At 37.8% G+C, this 18,354-nt stretch overlaps 1 protein-coding gene across 3 annotated transcripts in view; it reads right to left on the reverse strand.

Annotated features, from left to right (window-relative positions):
- The window catches only part of LOC111021337 (uncharacterized), a 47,368-nt gene that overhangs the window by 18,230 nt on the left and 10,784 nt on the right, over positions 1–18,354 (reverse strand). For all 3 annotated transcript variants that reach the window (XM_022298258.2, XM_022298257.2, XM_088124036.1), the window contains exon 7: positions 3,690–3,826. In XM_022298258.2, coding sequence (XP_022153950.1) covers positions 3,690–3,826 — 137 coding nt within the window. The remainder of the gene's footprint in view (positions 1–3,689; positions 3,827–18,354) is intronic.

The raw sequence follows: 18,354 nt of genomic DNA on the forward strand, positions 1-18,354 counted from the left end.
AGAGTTAGAAAGATTACTGTCCGAAAAGGATTCTAAAAAACAAACTATCTAAAAGATTAATTGTTGAGGAATTTTTTAGAATACAGAAGAGTTCAGGAAGGGAAATTCTTCTTTTTAAGAAACTATGGAGATAATCCTACCCTGCAAATTTGGTGATTTAACATCATTTGATCCTTTCAATAAGTTTGTAAGAATTTAATGGAATACGTGTATTCTAAGAAAAAAATTAACAAAAGTTTACAGCAGAGACAGACTTTTCTTCTCTCACAAATGAAACCATAAATTCCGACAGCCAGAAATCAAAAGGATCCTAGTCCTCGACATACTCAAACCACTACCCTATCCTTCTTGAAACTGACAATATAAAGTGGGACCAGCTCCCTTTCGATTAAAAAACATGAGGCTCTCAGAAACTGGCTTCTTAAGCTATGTAATAATTGGAGGGATGTTTCAACAAGGAGGCACTCTTCGCATTCTCTGATCTGTAAACTTAAGACTCTCAGTTTGAGAATTAAGTCTTTGAACATAGAGTACTCTGGGAACATACACTTCAGCATGGTCTCACAAAATGCAATGAAGTTTTATTTTAAAATATACGGAACGATGGATAAACTTCATTAACCAACAGACAGCAAAACAACCTCAAGGCAATAAGGCAAGACGTCTTCATGCTGCCAGAGAGGAATCAAATCAATTGCTACAGGTCATGGGTAATACATCCCCATGCCGAGTGGAGGAATCAAATAGAAGGCCTCCCATCTAGGATGATAGTAGAAGTAGAATAGTTATGGAAGGATTTGAGTAAGGTACTCCAATTATAATTTGACTTATCTTTAAGAAAACCTGTCATTTATCTCCTTCCAAAAGAGCAAAACCAAAGCTCTTGTGGCATGAGACCATAGAACTCTAGCGAGCATTATCCTTAAACTCTCACCAAGCCAATTCATCCGTTACTTTGATTCCCCCTCAGTAAAATTATTTCTCATCTAAACAAACTTTTCCATTTTGCTGGGTATGCAAACATCTCAACAAGCCAGTGAAAATCAACAAATGCATAGGCCTCCAGGTATGGAGCAATTATCTGATGCCCTTTAATGGATGAAATCAGTTTCATCAAACCAATTTCAAATGATAGGCATAGACTAGAATACACACCATTAAGCTCAAGACTTACAGAGATGCACGTGCAGATACTAAATTAAATTATGACATAATATTTCCCCGGTTTGCCAAAATGCCTTTAGAAGATAGATTTTGTCCATGTCAAGTGTCAACCAGATTTTAAACTATAAGAAACTTAAAAAACCATTCCAAGTAAGCGGGCTGGAGATTCATGAATGGACCAAATGTTGTACAAGCTGAAACTTCGGAAGGGCAAGAAAATCCTTTTCTGGAAGATCTTTGTATGGGTGAAACCAATCTCATATCCTCCTCCCAGAGGCTCTACAGAGTGGCTAACTCATAGGGCTTTGAAGTAAGTTAATGTTAGCCAGAAAAGCATAATGGGTGGAATTTGTTGTTGAGAAGAAATCTTACTGACAGTGAAAGCAGAGAATGGATTGGTTTGTTAAACCTCATTGCTCCACTTCGGTCTTCTAGTGGAAGAGACTAAATTTTGGATTCTTCATAGCAATGGTAGCTTCACGGTCAATTCCATAGTACCAGCACTCAACAAAGACCATCACCTTTTGACCCAGTTTTGGTGGAGATTAATTTTTTTTTTTTTGATATCCGTGTATCCGAGCGACCTCGACTATTCACGGGCCAACCGCCTGACCCTACTACATTTGGTTAACAAGGAAACTCATAGGATATTAAATCCTAGGTAGGTGGCCATCATGGTTTGAACTCATTCCCTCTAAGTTCTTTGCTATTTACATTGGCCCTCATTGACCACTTGGGTCATCCCATGATGGTTAGTTTTGGTGGAGATTAATTGGAAGGCTAAAATTCGTAAGATGGTCAAAAGGTTTCTCTTTGGGTGTTTACTCAAGTAAAATTGAATACATGCACTTGATTCAAAGGAAAACCTAAATTTATCCTTCTCCCCAAGTTGGTGCCTCACGTGAAAGCAAGGGTTGCAGAGCCAGCAGCATCTTTTCTTCCGTTGCCCATTTGCTAATGCTGTTTGGGTTTTTATTCTTAATTTATTTGGTTTGACACTCACTCGTGCTTTCTCAACAGTACTGAAGGAGGTTTCTTTCAGCTTAGGCACGGCCTGTTTAGAGCACAAGCTAGAGTCTTATGGTCCAATGTATGTGGTGATGGCTACCCTTTGTAGAGTCTGGTAGGAGAGAAACCAAAGGGTCTTCAAAGAGAGAGCATCGAGTCTTGAGGATTTTTGGGACTCTGTAAAGCTATTTACATCCATCCAAAGTTCTCATTTAAACCTTTTAACTACAATCTTTTTACTTGTTTGGACCAATTGGGCTTTCCTTTTTGTAGCCCTTTGGCCTTGTGGGAATATCTCATCCACCTTCTTACTATATGATATGTTTCAACCAAGGTTCAAAATGTCGATGTCGACGGATATTTCGGGGAAAATCACGAAAATTGTGGATATTGATGCAGATTTTTTGAATTAGTAAATATGATTTTAGTGGTAGCTTAATTAGCCTATAACTAGTCACTTTTAACAATCATATCTAAATATACAAGTAATATACTTATTGAAATGTCGTTGCAATGAAAACACCGAAACAAAATTAAGTTTGTTTTTATTTTTAAATCAATTTTTTTCTAATTGATTGCTTTAGGCTATAATTGACCATTTTTAATTATCCTACATAATAATATTTATATAAAAATGTCAATGTAAACAAAAAAATTTGAACAAAATGATAGTAAACAAATAAATTTTGATAAGATCATTAGAATTAGTTAATAAAAAAATTATTTGTGTTATAATTGATTTTTTATGAATTATGGTTGCATATTTAAATAGACATAATATTATTAGTTTCATAATTTTAAAAAATAAGAAATATAGATATAGTCATATACGAAAGGAAAAAAAAAAAAAAAAAAAAAAAAAAAAAACACCATCTATCTCAATAAATATTTATAAATAAAATAAATAACTTGAAAAAGGAGAATAAATTGAATTCCTGAAATATGATAGAAGAAAGATGAAATAATAGAGGATTCAAGAAAGAGTGTACTGAAAATAAGAGAGAATAAAGAAATTTGAAGTTTTGAACTCAAATGATGAAATAAAGAAAAAATTTGTCATTCTTTTTGTCCCACATCGACAAAGCCGATAAAATAAAGAAAAAATTTGTCATTCTTTTTGTCCCATATCGACAAAGCCGTAGGATGGAACTTGAAAATTTCCTATAAATACTCATCTCCCCGGATTCTAGAATATCTAGGCTAGATCTTATGCTATTGGGCTGACCGAAAGTGTATGGACTCGATAAATGAGTTAATTGGGTCAGATTTTATTTAGTTTAAATTTTTAGTAAAAGTTTTATTTTTCGACATTTCTCCGAAATATCGGCAAAATATCGATATATTGACAAAATATCGATGATTTTAAGGAAAAACAATTTTTTCCTTTGTCAATATATCAAGCACGTCAACATACCGACATGTCCGATATTTAGTACCATGGTTCCAACAATATATATTTCTCAATTTCTTACGAAAAAAATAATAAATAAATAAGTAAAACCATTCCAATGGTTTACCTGGAGTACCAACTCCAATTGTATCGCCAAGGGAAATTTCAGAGCATCCCATTCTGTAAAGCTCCCTAGCAACGTATGCTACATTTGATGGGGGCACCATTCCTTCAATGGGACAGCCCACAACACATGATACATATCTAACAGGGTTGTAGAAGACATTTTCAAAATATTTAAAGTCGTGTCATTCCATGGAAAAATTCTTAAACGTAAATAACATATAAATAGCTTTAGTAAAAGACGAAATCACATTTAATACATAAGAAACAAAATTACCATAAAAAATGGGAGGGCTAAACATCCTTCCACATCTAATAGCATAAGGAGGCAAACGCAATTAAATAAGTAAAAATTCTTTGGAAGTAGAAATCCAACTACAAGCAAATCTTTTTTGTCCTTCATTTTAAAAAAGGAGATTTAATTAAGAGAAAGGTTTAAAATATAGGCAATATATTGCCAACATAGCATAACTCTACTAATCAAGGCATTACTGACCTCTCTAAAGGTAATTTTTATCTCTCCCTCACTTGTTATACTACTCAACAAAGAATATTGGCAATACATGGCCAAATTCAACCTATCTATAACGATATGAGGGGGACAGTCACTATCCCCCAAATAATATAATATATTGTCCCATATTTTTGTATATCAAAAATGTTAGTAGGAAAACATCAAAATATCTACAATATTTTGAACAATATCTCACCAACTTCATCGACATACTGCAAAGCTTTATAGAAGTGTAACTATTGGTTTAACTTGAGCAATTAAAGACAATTTAAAAAGCCTATTGCATTTAAGAGAATAGAGCACGAGAAGACATTTATAGAGAGGTTTTCACCCACTCATCCAAAAGGTTTCGATGGGGGAATCCTTACCCTTTCCATTCCCCAAGCCATTCAACCTCCCACTCTCACACCTTCTCTTTCTTCTCTCCTTCCCCCAACGTCACTTCTCTCTTCCTTCCACTTCTTTTCCTCTTTATATTTTATATTTTATATTTGTTTCTATATTTTTCATCATTTTTTCAATATATATTTTTTCCATCTCTATCCTCTTCACCATGTTGTCCGTAGCTCACCACTGTCGTGGGATTTTGGTTACCATCCAAGATCGTGGGTTGCTAGGGTTTCATGTATTGAAAAAAGTGTTATTCGTTCAATTGGTTCGATTCAGTCGATTCGGCTCTCTGGTTCGATTTTTTTCCTCTCCCATATTTGGTTTGGTCTGTCTCAGTGCAATTTTATGTTTCTGTTAATATTAATCAATGGTTAACAATGGTGACGCTTGAGATGATTCCCGATGATATCAAAAATCACATAACGTAAGTTGACTAGATCCAACTACTCTACATGGAAAATCAACATTCATCATTTAGCATTGATATGGACGATCACATAACTGAAGATCCCACCTTAGGTTGGGAACAAGAAAGCCGTGTTGCAAGATGATTCTAGACTAATTCTAGAGATCAGGAATTCGATTGAGAGTGAGATTATTGGAATGGTTAATCAATGTGAGTCTATCAAAGAATTAATTAAATACTTGGAATTCCTTTATTCTAGAAAAGGAAACGTTAATCGAACGTTTGAAATTTGCAAGGACTTCTACCAACCTAAGTTTAGCGAACAATATCTTACAAGTTAGTTAATCAAGCGCAAAAGAATCTATGCAGGCGCAAAAGAATCTATGCAGAGCTTGATGCATTACCCTTAATTAGTACTGATGTAGAAGTTCAGCTTGCCTAACACGAACAGCTAGCAATTATGAGTTTTCTGGATGGTTTTTCACCTAGATTTGATGTGGCCAAAGAACAATTACTCTTTGATTCAGAAATCGCATCTTTAGAGGAGGCATAAACTAAAGTACTTCACATTGAGAAGCCAAAACCCATCCTATCATCCCAGTCTAACAGTGCTTTGGTCGGATGTACAAATGTGTACCGAGGTAACAACCACGAAGGGAATTTTACGAGTTCAAACACCCAACGATGGAATTCTAGTGCTTAGAAATCGAATTCAGGAGAAATCGTTGTGTACAATTATTGTCATAAGTCCAACCATACAAAGCGAGAATGTAGAAAGCTGTTGAATAAAGGTCAGAAGACTCAGTCTACACATGTTGCATCTACTCCTGATGATGCCAACAAGTTAATTACGATTTCTGTGGAAGAGTTTGCTAAGTTCCAACAGTATCAAGATTCATTGACGACACCATCCTTTAATCTACTTAACGTCATCGCAAAGTCAGGTAACACAAGTACATGTCTTCTTTAAAGAGTAGTCTCATGGGTTCTCTCTCCCTATAAAACACGGACACGGCAAAAAAGGAGGAGTGTCTGTGTCGGACACGTGTCGGACACGGATACGTCCGGACACGCTCCGGACACGTGTCCGACACGCAATTTAAAGTGTCTGAATATTAAATTTTTTATTTTAATTTCAGACACGTGGGGACACGTTTTGGACACGGGAGGGACACGCCAGATAAAAAAATATTGTTTCCTTAGCCCAATTTTGGAAGTCCAAGAAGTTTGGCTGAAATCTCAACAACTTAAACTACAAAAAAAACCCTAAAACGCTACCTAGTGACCCACCCTTCTGTTTGTGTGAGTTAAATTAAATAAGCTCTATTCTTACTTCCTTTTTTCCCTAATTTCATATGAATTAAACTGGAGTAGAATATGATTTACTAAATTAGGATGACAACTTCGACCCAATAATCAAATTCAAATCCTTCTCTAGGATTTTTTAGTGGATTACATTTACTATTTTTATGCTTTTTAGTGGGGTACATCTTCAACCCAATAAATTTACTTGACATTTATGTTTTTTAGCGAAGTATATTTAGCATTTTTATGTTAAATTTACCTATATCTTAAAAAAAATAATAAATAAATAACGTATCCCCAGCGTGTCCGTGTCCTAGTTTTTTAGAAATTGACGTATCGCCGTGTCCTGTCGTGTCCGTGTCCGTGTCCCGTGTCCGTGTCCGTGCTTCTTAGCTCTCTCCATTTCCCTCTCCACCGCTCCACCCACCCACTCTGCCCCCCAACCCCCCTCCCCATGTCTCCACTAGCTACCCCACCATTGAACCATGTCTCTCAAGAACACCTTTTCTGCTCGTACCACTACCATAGAACGAAAGCGATTTTCTGTTGTTGTGGACAATGTTTCAAAAGGCGAACGAGGCGTGCGCCTTGAGGCGAGGCGGGGAAAAAAGGCCTCGATACCTACGCCTTATATAAATAAAAAGAGGCTACGCCTCTCTATTCGTACGCCTTTAAGGCTTGACAGGCGTAAGCCTTTTATTTTGACCGGATGAATTTTATTTTGACCGGCCTTTGTGGTGATGAGCTTTTAATAGCATCCTCGATCATTGTAAAAGACTAAAACTGAAAAGGCAACTATTTATTTGCCTTGGAATCTCAAAGAACTAGGAAGATTTTAATATAATATTATTATTACCATTTGGGAACGAAAAGTCGTGGAAGATTTGAAAAGGAATTGGAAAAAAAACAAATAAAACCCAACCAAAGAAGCACTAACAGACAAGGCAAAGCAATTCAGAATTTCAACTTTCAAGCGGTGATAGGAATCAAGCGGTGGTGGTGGTGGGGCTACAACAGAAAAGTATGACTTTTTGTTTATTCTCTCTCTTTTCCTCTCCATGTTCACGTTTCTGTTATTTTTTTTTTTTAATGTTTTATAACTTGATTTGGTTGCCAGTTTAAACTTCCAAAATTCTAATTTCAACTTTCAGATTTGTTTTTTTCTTCTTTTTTTTTCTTTCGTTTAACTATCCTTTTTATTTTTACTTTTTAAGTTTTCGTTTATTTATCAATCCTATTTTATTGCTATTTTAACTTTGTTTATTTAAGTTCTGTTTTTTTTTCTCTCCTTTATCTATGTTTTCATTTTTGTTTTATTTTCTTTGATCTTTTCTTTTGTTTATTTGTTACTTGTTACTTACTAGCGTTTTGAATTCTTTTTCAATTTTTTTATTTTGTTTATTTCTTTTTCTTTTCGGTTTTTTTATTCTGTTTTTTTTTTCCTTTTCTATTTTCCTAATACTTTCATCGTTCTTGTTATTTAGATGGTTGGAAATATTAAAAAAACAAATAAAGGGGCTAGAAAAGATCCAGCATGGAAGTATGGTATTGAGGTGCAAGAAGGTGCAATAGGAAAATGCTATGTTTATATGAAATGCAATTTTTGTAACAAAGTTATTAAAGGAGGTGTTAAAAGAATGAAAGATCATCTTGGAGGAACACATAAAAATGTTGCACCATGTAATAAAGTTCCTAACGAGGTTAAAGAAGAGATTCAAGATTATCTCAAAAAAGGAGAAACGACTAAGATGACTAGTCAGAAGGAATTTGAAGAAATGGTTGAAGGAGGTGCATATTATCATGGTGCAACTTCAAGTAGTTGTGATATTTCTTCGAGAGGAATTCGAGGACCAATGGATCGATTCATGGTGACTGATGTTGGTGATGTTGATGCCGATGGTGGAAATAAGGTTCAAAATCAAGTCACTCCTACAAATGCGAAGGAGGCTCGTAATTCTGTGTGTATGGACATTGGGAGGTTTTTTTTTTAAAATGGTATTTCATTTAACGTGGCAAGAAGTCCTTCTTTTGTAAATATGTGTCGATCCATTGGTTTTTTTTGGTCGAGGTTTGAAACCACCAAGTATGCATGAACTGAGTTCATGGATTTTGAAAGAGGAGATGAAGACTACACGTAATATTTTGAATGACATACGCAAGACATGGGTAAACACTGGAGTGTCGATCTTATCTGATGGTTGGAAGGATATGAGAGGAAGAAGTTTGATTAACTTTCTTGTAAACTCACCAAGTGGAACGGTATTTTTGAAATCTATTGACACTTCAGATGCTATAAAGGATGCAAATATGATATTTCAGCTTCTGGATGACGTAGTAGATGAAATTGGAGAGAATCTTGTAGTTCAAGTTGTGACAGACAATGCATCAAACTACAAGTCGGCAGGAAAAAAGTTGATGGAAAAACGAAAGCATTTATATTGGACTCCATGTGCTGCCCATTGTCTCGATTTGATGCTTGAGAAGCTTGGTGAACTGCCTCAACATAAGAATGCCTTGATAAAAGCAAAAAAAGTAAGCAACTTTATCTATAATCATGGATGGGTGTTAGCATTGATGAGGTCTTTTACGAAGAGAGAGCTTGTTCGTCCAGCCACCACCAGATTTGCTACTGCTTATTTGACATTGCAAAGCATTTGCCAATCTAAACAACCATTACAAGCAATGTTTACTTCTAAGCAACGGCAGGATAGTGTTTGGGCAAAAAAGCCAGAAGGGAAGGAAGTTAAGAGAATAATTTTAAGTGACAAACATTTTTGGCCGGCTGTGGTATATGCAATTAAGACAACTAAACCTTTAGTGGGGGTTTTGAGAATGGTTGATTCTGAAAAGGTGCCTGCAATGGGATTTATATACGGTGCCATGGATTCAGCAAAGGAGGAGATTGCCAAAAATCATGGAGGGGAGGAAGCAAGCTACAAAGAGATATGGAACATTATTGATGAAAAGTGGGAATTTCAACTTCACCGACATTTACATGCCGCAGCATATTTCTTGAATCCACATTTCCAATATGATAATAATTTTTCCACTCATCCAGAGATCAAGTTGGGTTTATATACATGTATCGACAAAATGATTGTCGATGAAGTTGAAAGAGTAAAAGCTGATCTTCAGGTTGATTCATTTCGAAGGAGGGAAGGATTTTTTGGCTTCCAACAGGCAATAGCATCTTGCAAAAAGCGATCTCGAGGTAAGCATTGTGAAGATGAAATATAACCTATTATTTCTTTTAGTTTTGGTTTCCTAACTTGATATGATATTCGACAATGTAGTTGATTGGTGGACTCAATTTGGCGATGGCACACCAGAACTAGCTAAATTTGCCATCAAAGTTTTGAGTGTTACTTGTTCAGCATCTGGTTGCGAGCGTAATTGGAGTACATTTAATCAGGTTTATAGAAAATTTTCCTTTTTAACTTGCAACCAATTGTTTGAGACTTTGGTGCTAAATTTAGTATAAATTATGTCTCATATTGATAGGTGCATACAAAGAGAAGGAATCGTTTGAGTACAACTAAGTTAAATAACTTAGTTTATATCATGTACAATAAAAGATTAAAGGATAAGCACTTGAAGCGAAAGGCTCTCAAAGAGGAAGAAGATCCATTGGTACTAGATGATTTGGCGTCTGATGATGAGTGGATTGTTGAGAACACTAGGGATGGTGAATTTGGAGTTGATGCCTTTATTGAGCATGATGATGATCCTAACATCAATATTTTTTTAGCTTGGAGAAGGAAATAGTACTCAACAGAGAGACGTCAGTGATAAGACAAAACAACCAAAATCTAGAAGTAAAGGTATGTGACTTATGGGAAATTATTTTAATTTTAAATTTCAATGTTAACTTATAAGTTACATATATTAACTTAGGTTCTAACTTTTAAATTTCCAAAATTTATTTCGTAAACAGATAAAGGGAAGATGCCGATGACATTGGATGAAAAGGAATGGGTGGATATTGAAAGTGACAATGAAAATGAGGATGGAGCAATTAGATATGACGATGACTCTATGGAAGATCCTATTAGTGACAGTGATAATGATGTCGTAGACGAGCTTTAGATTTTTATCTCAAGAAAGTTGGATAGACTATCAAGATTTTTCTTTTTGTCATTATTATGTGGGTTTTATGCTTTTATAGGAACATTATAATATTAGGAATACAAAATTTAATGTTTTATCTTTTATGAATTTTATTTTTTTTATCTTTCTATTTAAAATGAGGCTTACGCCTCATACCGCCTCAAGGCTTACGCCTCGCCTCTCCTAGAGAAAAAGCCTCAAGCCCGCCTCAAGCCTTTTAAAACCTTGGTTGTGGACAACAGATACAGAGGCAGCCGTGTCAAACTCACTGAATTCACAAAATACAAGTCCTCCCTTTCTATCCATTGGTCCTCACTCACATGGGTTTCAACTTGTTTTGCTTCACTCATACACTTGCCCATCAATCAAAAATTCTTCAAGGAAACAAGGATCGATGAACAGACTCTGTGGGTTGAAAAGACATCCAACAAAAAAGGCACCCTAGCTGAGATTGCTAAGCTGGATAATAACGGAAGCATCAACAAAATCTTTGTCCCAGTTGGAGAAAACAGAAAAGGCTGGATTTCTTTCCACAACATCATTAAAGACTCCTCTGATAAGACTCTCCTACCATCCATCCCTGCATCCTCAACCAACCCTGTGCATTTTCTACCCCCTACCAACCAGACACAAACCAATCCCCCGTTATCATTCTGTGAGGTATTAAAGAAGGACAAATTTCAGCCACAGGGGAACTTTTCTCGAAAGGAAACCACATTGTAGAGCTACCCACACGCTCATACCAACCTGGACACCTCCATCATTGTCTTTCGGAAGAATTTTCATGATGAATGGTTTAAAATCATAAGAGCTCTACAAGCCCGCATTTGCCACTTTTGTACTGTTAACCCATTTGCAGCAGATAGGGCCCTTCTCAAATGTGAAGACAAAGAACAAGCTCGAATCCTATCATCCATTACAGGTTGGTAAAAAGTGGGTTCTTATCACTTAAAATTTGCCCCATGGAATAGCCAGGCCTCCTTAGCCTCCACCGTGGTCCCCTCTTATGGAGGTTGGATCAAAATCCGTAACCTACCTCTGGACTTGTGGAATGAAGAAACTTTTTACTTCATCGGCAATAAATGTGGTGGATACATTGAGGCGTCTAAGAAAACCCTCTCAAGACTGGATCTTATGGAAGCCACTATCCGAGTCAAAAAGAACGCCACAGGTTTTATACCGAAGACCATTCTCTTAGACGGGGACGAACAGGTACAATCGACCATACAGATTGACCCTTTTTTTGTCACAGAACACTATGTTGGTTTTTTAGCCGGAATCCATGGGGTTTTGCCACCGGAAAAACATGATCTTCGACCGGACAGCGGTGGCGACGGCCTCCCAGGTCCGTACCCTCAAGCTTCACAACCAGACAGCCTCTCTTGCCGTGTACCAGACAAATCACAGCAGCCGGCAGTTCCCAGTATGAGCTATGTCAGGGGCAGCCTATCAAACCCCTTTCCAGCAAAATCCACCGACCTACGAACAAAACCCTCCTTGGAGCTGGGAACAAAAAGCTTAAAAGGGAAAGAAATTTTGGAAGACTGTGATGGGCCTTTAATTGAAACTTTACAGCTGGGCCACACATTACACACAACGGATACCCCACCCAGTTCTGACCTTACACCTATCCTCCCACCCAATTCTGACACTCCACCTATCATCCCACCTAATCCTAATCCAAAATTATCCCCACTCCCAAACCCTATTACCCTAAACAATGTTCCCCACATACCTGTTGAGATTGCATCAAAAAAGACGTTCCTCGTGTCTGGGAACAAAATGACTACAAATCCCCTCCCCTCTGAGCTGGATTCTGAAAATTACATCTCTAGCCCTTATCCATCATCACACGCCACCCTCCCCCCTCTCTCTCCTCCCTTAACCCTCTCACCTACTCTACTTTTCCCTCCTGAAATACACCTCACACAAGAATTCAATGTGCTGCAACCAGTTGATGAATCTATCACGCCCCTTCCCTCATCCTACCCCTTTTTTTATCACAACACTCATCCCTCGACTTACCTCCAAATTGTAGTACCCTGGTTAACTTCTGTGGGTCTAGGCATTCTACCTCTTCCCACAAAGACCCCTAAAAAATCACAAGACCAGAAAAACAAACCAAATATGTCAGAGAACTAGCTGGGCTTTATTCATCCATCAATTACGATGGCCCTTCCTCCTCCTCCCTTACCAATGGTGGGCCATCTAATGTTATATGAATATTCTATCTTGGAATGTTCGGGGTATTGGCTCAAAGGAGAAACAAGCCCATGTGAAGAGTGTCATTCAACAACACCACCCTACCATTGCTATCCTACAAGAGACTAAAATCTCCAAAGTTGACAGATTTCTTGTTAAATCTCTCTGGGGCTCGAGAAATATTGCCTCGGCCTTCAAAGAATCTATTGGAGCTTCTGGTGGCATCGTCATTCTTTGGAATGACCCAGCCCTTATTGTGGAGGATATCAAAATTGGAGCCTTCTCCCTCTCACTTCTTATCACCCTCGCTGATGGTTTTAAATTTTGGTTGACAGGAATATATAGCCCTTCTAAGGCTAGAGACCGTGGTCTTTTTTGGGATGAACTGAAGGATCTCTCCTTCCTCTGCAATGAAGGCTGGCTATTGGGAGGTGATTTTAATGTCACTCGGTGGTCCTTTGAAAAATCCTCACACAGAAGACCCACTTGTAGCATGAATTTCTTCAACAACTTCATTGCTGAATCCAGCTTGATAGACCTTCCCCTAAACAATGGTCTCTTCACATGGTCAAACATGAGGGATACTCCTCACTTATCATTGCTAGACAGGCTCTTATGCACTGAACCCTTTCTTACAAAATTTTCTAACGTTGTGGTTAATCGTTTAGACAGGGAAACATCCGACCATTTCCCGATTCAATTATCCTTTGGAATAAACCAATGGGGCCCCTCTCCCTTTCGTTTTGAAAACGCCTGGATGCAACATGCTTCTTTCCTCCCATTGATCGAAAGTTGGTGGACTAATAACCCGTTGAGAGGATGGCCTGGACATGGTTTCATTCAAAAATTGAAAAGCCTTAAAGGGATCATTAGAGCTTGGAAAGGAGAGACTTTTGGAAATGCCAAGAGCCGAAAGATGCAGCTATTATCAGAATTGGCCGTTCTAGACTCCTTGGAGGAGGATGGCACCATACAAGCTGTACAAATCACCCATAGAGCCTCACTAAAAGCACAACTTCTCTCCTTAGCTTTATCTGAAGAGGCTCATTGGCGCCAGCATTGTAAACTGAAATGGTTGCAAGATGGGGACTTGAACACGGGTTTTTTCCATAGGGTGGTGGCTGCTAGGCATCGAAAGAACTCTATCCTTGAGTTACTGTCCCGTGATGGCAACAGCTTAGTGAATGATGCAGAGATTGAGACAGAATTTGTATCATTCTATTCAGATTTGTACACCAAAAAGAATGGTACCAGACAACTACCATCATCCTTAAATTGGGACCCCATATCCCTCCAACAACGAGACCTCCTTGAAGCTCCTTTCCTAGAGGCAGAGATTTGGCAAGCAGTCAAGGACCTTGGAATCAATAAGACGCCAGGCCCAGATGGTTTCACCGCCGAATTCTACAAAAAGTATTGGAACATTCTCAAACAAGATATCTTGAAAGTGTTCCAAGATTTTTTCAGGAATGGAATCATTAATGCTAGCCTCAACGAGACCTATATTTGCTAAATCCAGAAAAAAGTTGATGCTCGGACAGTCAGTGACTATCGACCAATAAGCTTGATCTCCTGTATGTACAAGATTATAGCGAGAGTCCTTTCGGAGAGGCTAAAAAAGGTCCTTCCCTTTACCATAACTGAATACCAATCTGCTTTTGTTGCTAATAGACAAATTCTGGATGCTTCGCTTATTGCCAATGAACTTATTGACGCATGGGAAAGGAAACTCGAAAGAGGGGTGGTGATAAAGCTCGATATTGAAAAAGCATTTGATAAAGTTGACTGGGATTTCCTAGACAGCATTCTTGAGGCAAAGGGATTTGGGATACGTTGGCGAAAATGGATTAGAGGGTGTATTTCATCAGCTAATTTCTCGATCATCATCAACGGGAAACCTAGAGGTAAGATCAAGGCCACTAGGGGACTAAGGCAAGGTGACCCTCTCTCACCATTCCTTTTTATTCTTATTATGGATTGTCTCAGTAGACTCTTGTCCCGCGCAGCCACCAACAATATCATTGAGGGTTTCACTCTTGGCAGCCCGCCTTTACAGATAAATCATCTCCAATTTGCCGACGATACTATTCTCTTCTCTACCATGGACGACACTAAGGTAACAAATCTTTTCAGCATTATCAAATCCTTTGAAGAAGCATCTGGACTAAACTCCAACCTCCAAAAAACAGAAGTTTTCGGAATAAACCTGGAGGAATCTGCTATTGAATCCTTGGCATCTAGGTTTGTCTGTAGAAAAGGTTCTTGTCCCACCACTTATCTTGGCCTACCTCTCCACGGTAAACCTCAAACAGCATCCTTTTGGGACCCAGTCATTGAGAAAGTGAGGAAAAGGCTTAGCTCTTGGGATCACTCCCATATTTCAAAAGGGGGACGGCTCACCCTCATACAAGCCGCATTAACCAATCTGCCCACCTATTTTTTCTCTATCTTCTCCATCCCAACAAAAGTGGCCAAGGACATCGAAAAAGTCATGCGGAATTTCTTGTGGAAGAGCACCAACAACACGGGGGTTCACAATTTGGTCAGATGGGAACAAGTCCAGAAGCCCATTGAAGAAGGGGGGCTTGGTCTCTGCTGCATCAAAGACAAAAACAGGGCTCTTCTTGCCAAATGGAGCTGGAGATTTCTTATGGTGGATTCTGCCCTATGGAGGAAAGTTATTGTAGCAAAATACGCCATCACAGACCACCGAAACCAGCTACCAAACGGAACCAAGGGTTTGTGGAGGGACATTGACAACCATAAGTCCCTGTTTTTTTACAGAATAGTATACAAAGTGGGTATATGCTCCCTCCCAAGATTCTGGAAAGATATTTGGGTCAACACAAAACCCCTCTGCAACACATACCCCCAGCTTTTTGCCTCGCACAATAGAAAACTGGGCACTGTACAAGACTTATGGTCTTCAATAGACAACTCTTGGGACATCCAATTTAGAAGGCATCTAAAGGATGAAGAGATTATGGAGCTGACATCTCTCTTGCACAATCTCTCCACAATCTGCCTCACATCCAACAGGGACATTATTATCTGGAGATTGGAACCAAATGGGCATTTCAGTACTTCCTCCCTCATCAAAGACATACAACGGTCAACAACAACCCAGGTCTCACCCTCTCTGTACCGAACCATATGGAAGGACCACTACCCCAAAAAGATTAAGTTCTTTCTTTGGGAATCTAGTCTCCATGCTATAAATACACATGATAAACTCCAAAGACGTATGCCCTTCATGAGTATCTCCCCGCACCGGTGCATTTTGTGCAAGCATCATGGTGAAACCATCGGGCACATTTTTGTCACTTGTGACTTGGCTTCAAACTTATGGTATAAGCTTCTTTCCTTGTTTGGCTGGTCGACTGCATTGACCACAGATATCTCAAAGCTCCTCAATTATACCCTCAATGGTCACCCTTTCAAAAAGGAGATACTTTACCTTTGGCATCATTTTGTCTGAGCTTTACTATGGACGATATGGACAAAAAGAAATCAGCGAATTTTCCAAGATAGGGAGCGCACACATCACCTTATTTTTGAATCTATAGTTTTTTTGGTTATCTCTTGGTGTAAATGCTCCCCTCTTTTCCATCATTACAGTTATGCCTCCCTCTTATCTAACTGGAAAGCCTTTTTGTAGCCCTTTTCTTGGCCTTATGTTCTCATATTTCATATATCAATGAAATAGTTTCTTTATCCAAAAACAAAAAAAGTACATGTCTTCTTTCATCCCCATCAAAATGGGTCATTGATTATGGTGCAAATCACATATCAGGTAATCCCAATTTATTTGCTACATTTTCACCATCTACATCTTTGTCTGATGTTACTATAGCGGATGGCACAACTTCTCCTATTCACGGATTTGGCACACTCCATCTTTCTAAATCTCTTTTATTGACCTCTATTTTAAATTTACCACAATTCTTTATTAATTTGATCTCAATTGTTGAGTCTTATTCTTCCCTGGCTATTGCTTATTTCAAGGTCTTACAACAAAGAAGACTATCGATAAAGGACATGAATCCGACAGTCTCAACACGTTTGATACACACATACTTACAACCACTGTATGCACTACAGTGCCATCGCCTTTAGAAGAACATTGTCGTTTGGGTCATCCATCTCTCTCTATGTTGAAGAAGTCTTTATCCTCATTTTCATAATTGCATTCTTCCATGATGGCTACCTACCTTAGGAATTAGTAATTCCTATGTGTTTCTGTTTCCTGGCACCAAATGTTGTAGGGTCAGGCAGTTGCCCTGTGAGATTAGTCGAGGTGCGCGTAAGCTGGCCCAGACACTCACGGATATCAAAATAAATAAATAATTGCATTCCTTAGATTGTGAGTCGTGTCAATTTGCTAAGTTTCATCGTCTCAACTCGTATCTTAGAGTCAATAAACGAGCTATTGCTCTTTTTTTGTTAGTTAATTACGATGTTTAGGGTCCTCCTATTGAGTCCAAAAGTGGATTTTGGTATTTTGTTACTTTTGTTGATGATTTTCCTCGAATAACTTGGTTATATTTAATGAAACATCGTTCTGAGTTACTTTCTCATTTTCGTAACGTTCATGATGAAATTTGAACTCAATTGGTGGTTCTCTTGAAATTCTACGAAGTGATAATGCTAAAGAATATTTCTCTAGTATCCTTGGCTCCTATTTAAGTGAACATGGTATTCTTCATCAATCTTCTTGTGTTGATACTTCGTCTCAAAATGGAGTTTAAGAATAGAAAAATAGACATCTTCTCGAAATAGAAGAGCCTTAATGTTTCAGATGCATGTTCCGAAACATTTTTGGCGTGATGCTGTTTCGACGGCGTGCTTCTTAATTAATCGCATGCCTTTATCAGTTTTTAAGGGTGAAATACCTTATCATACTTTATACCCCAAGCAGCCTTTATTTCCTACTAAACCTTGTAGAAACTAAACTGTGAGAGAATCAGATAATTCTATTATCATTAAAGAATATATATAGATAAATATACAATGTTAACCTAACGAAGAAAATGAAAGATGAATCGCCTCTTTTACAGACTCACAATCTTTAAAAGCAACACTAGGAAGGTGTGCTTTAACTGTGCGCCTTTTGTTGAAGTCCTGAGGCACAACACTTTGCACCTCAGGCGTTTCTTAATAACTAGGAAAAACAAATAAATTTAACCCATAACGTTTCCTTTTTTTTTCCTCCACGATTCTTCTCTTACTCATGCTTTCATCTCATTTCTTAAATTTCTCTCTTTTAACTGGTTAAAGAGTAAGAAAAGTGGTTGGAAGAGAGTTAGAAGGAAGCGAAGAAGAAAGTTCTGGGAGAGGTGAAGAAGAAAGGTTGGAAGAGAGGCAGAAGGAAGTGAAGAAGAAAGAGGTAAAGAAGAAAGGTTGGGAGAGGGGAACAATAATCGAGGAAAGGTAGGAGTAGAACTTAGAAGGAAGAGGAGAAGATAAGTTTGAAAACAAAGCATTAAAGAAGCTTACATATCTAAGCTCACAAACGAAGCCGCATGCTAGTCAAATTGCCACATGGCAATATTTCTCTTTCTAAGGTTAAGACATTAATTTTTTTTTCCATTTATTTAAACAAACATCTCTCTCTTAGTTTTAAATTTGAATATCTCTTTCTTACTTATTACTTTTCTTAGTTATTTAAGTTAATTTCATGTATTAATATTTTCACATTTTAAAAAATGAGTGTTTATTTTTTTAACCTATAAATTATTATAAAAA

Source organism: Momordica charantia (assembly GCF_013281855.1).
Source record: "Momordica charantia cultivar OHB3-1 chromosome 5 unlocalized genomic scaffold, Mcharantia_2.0 BLBB01000005.1, whole genome shotgun sequence".
Classification (NCBI taxonomy): domain Eukaryota; kingdom Viridiplantae; phylum Streptophyta; class Magnoliopsida; order Cucurbitales; family Cucurbitaceae; genus Momordica; species Momordica charantia.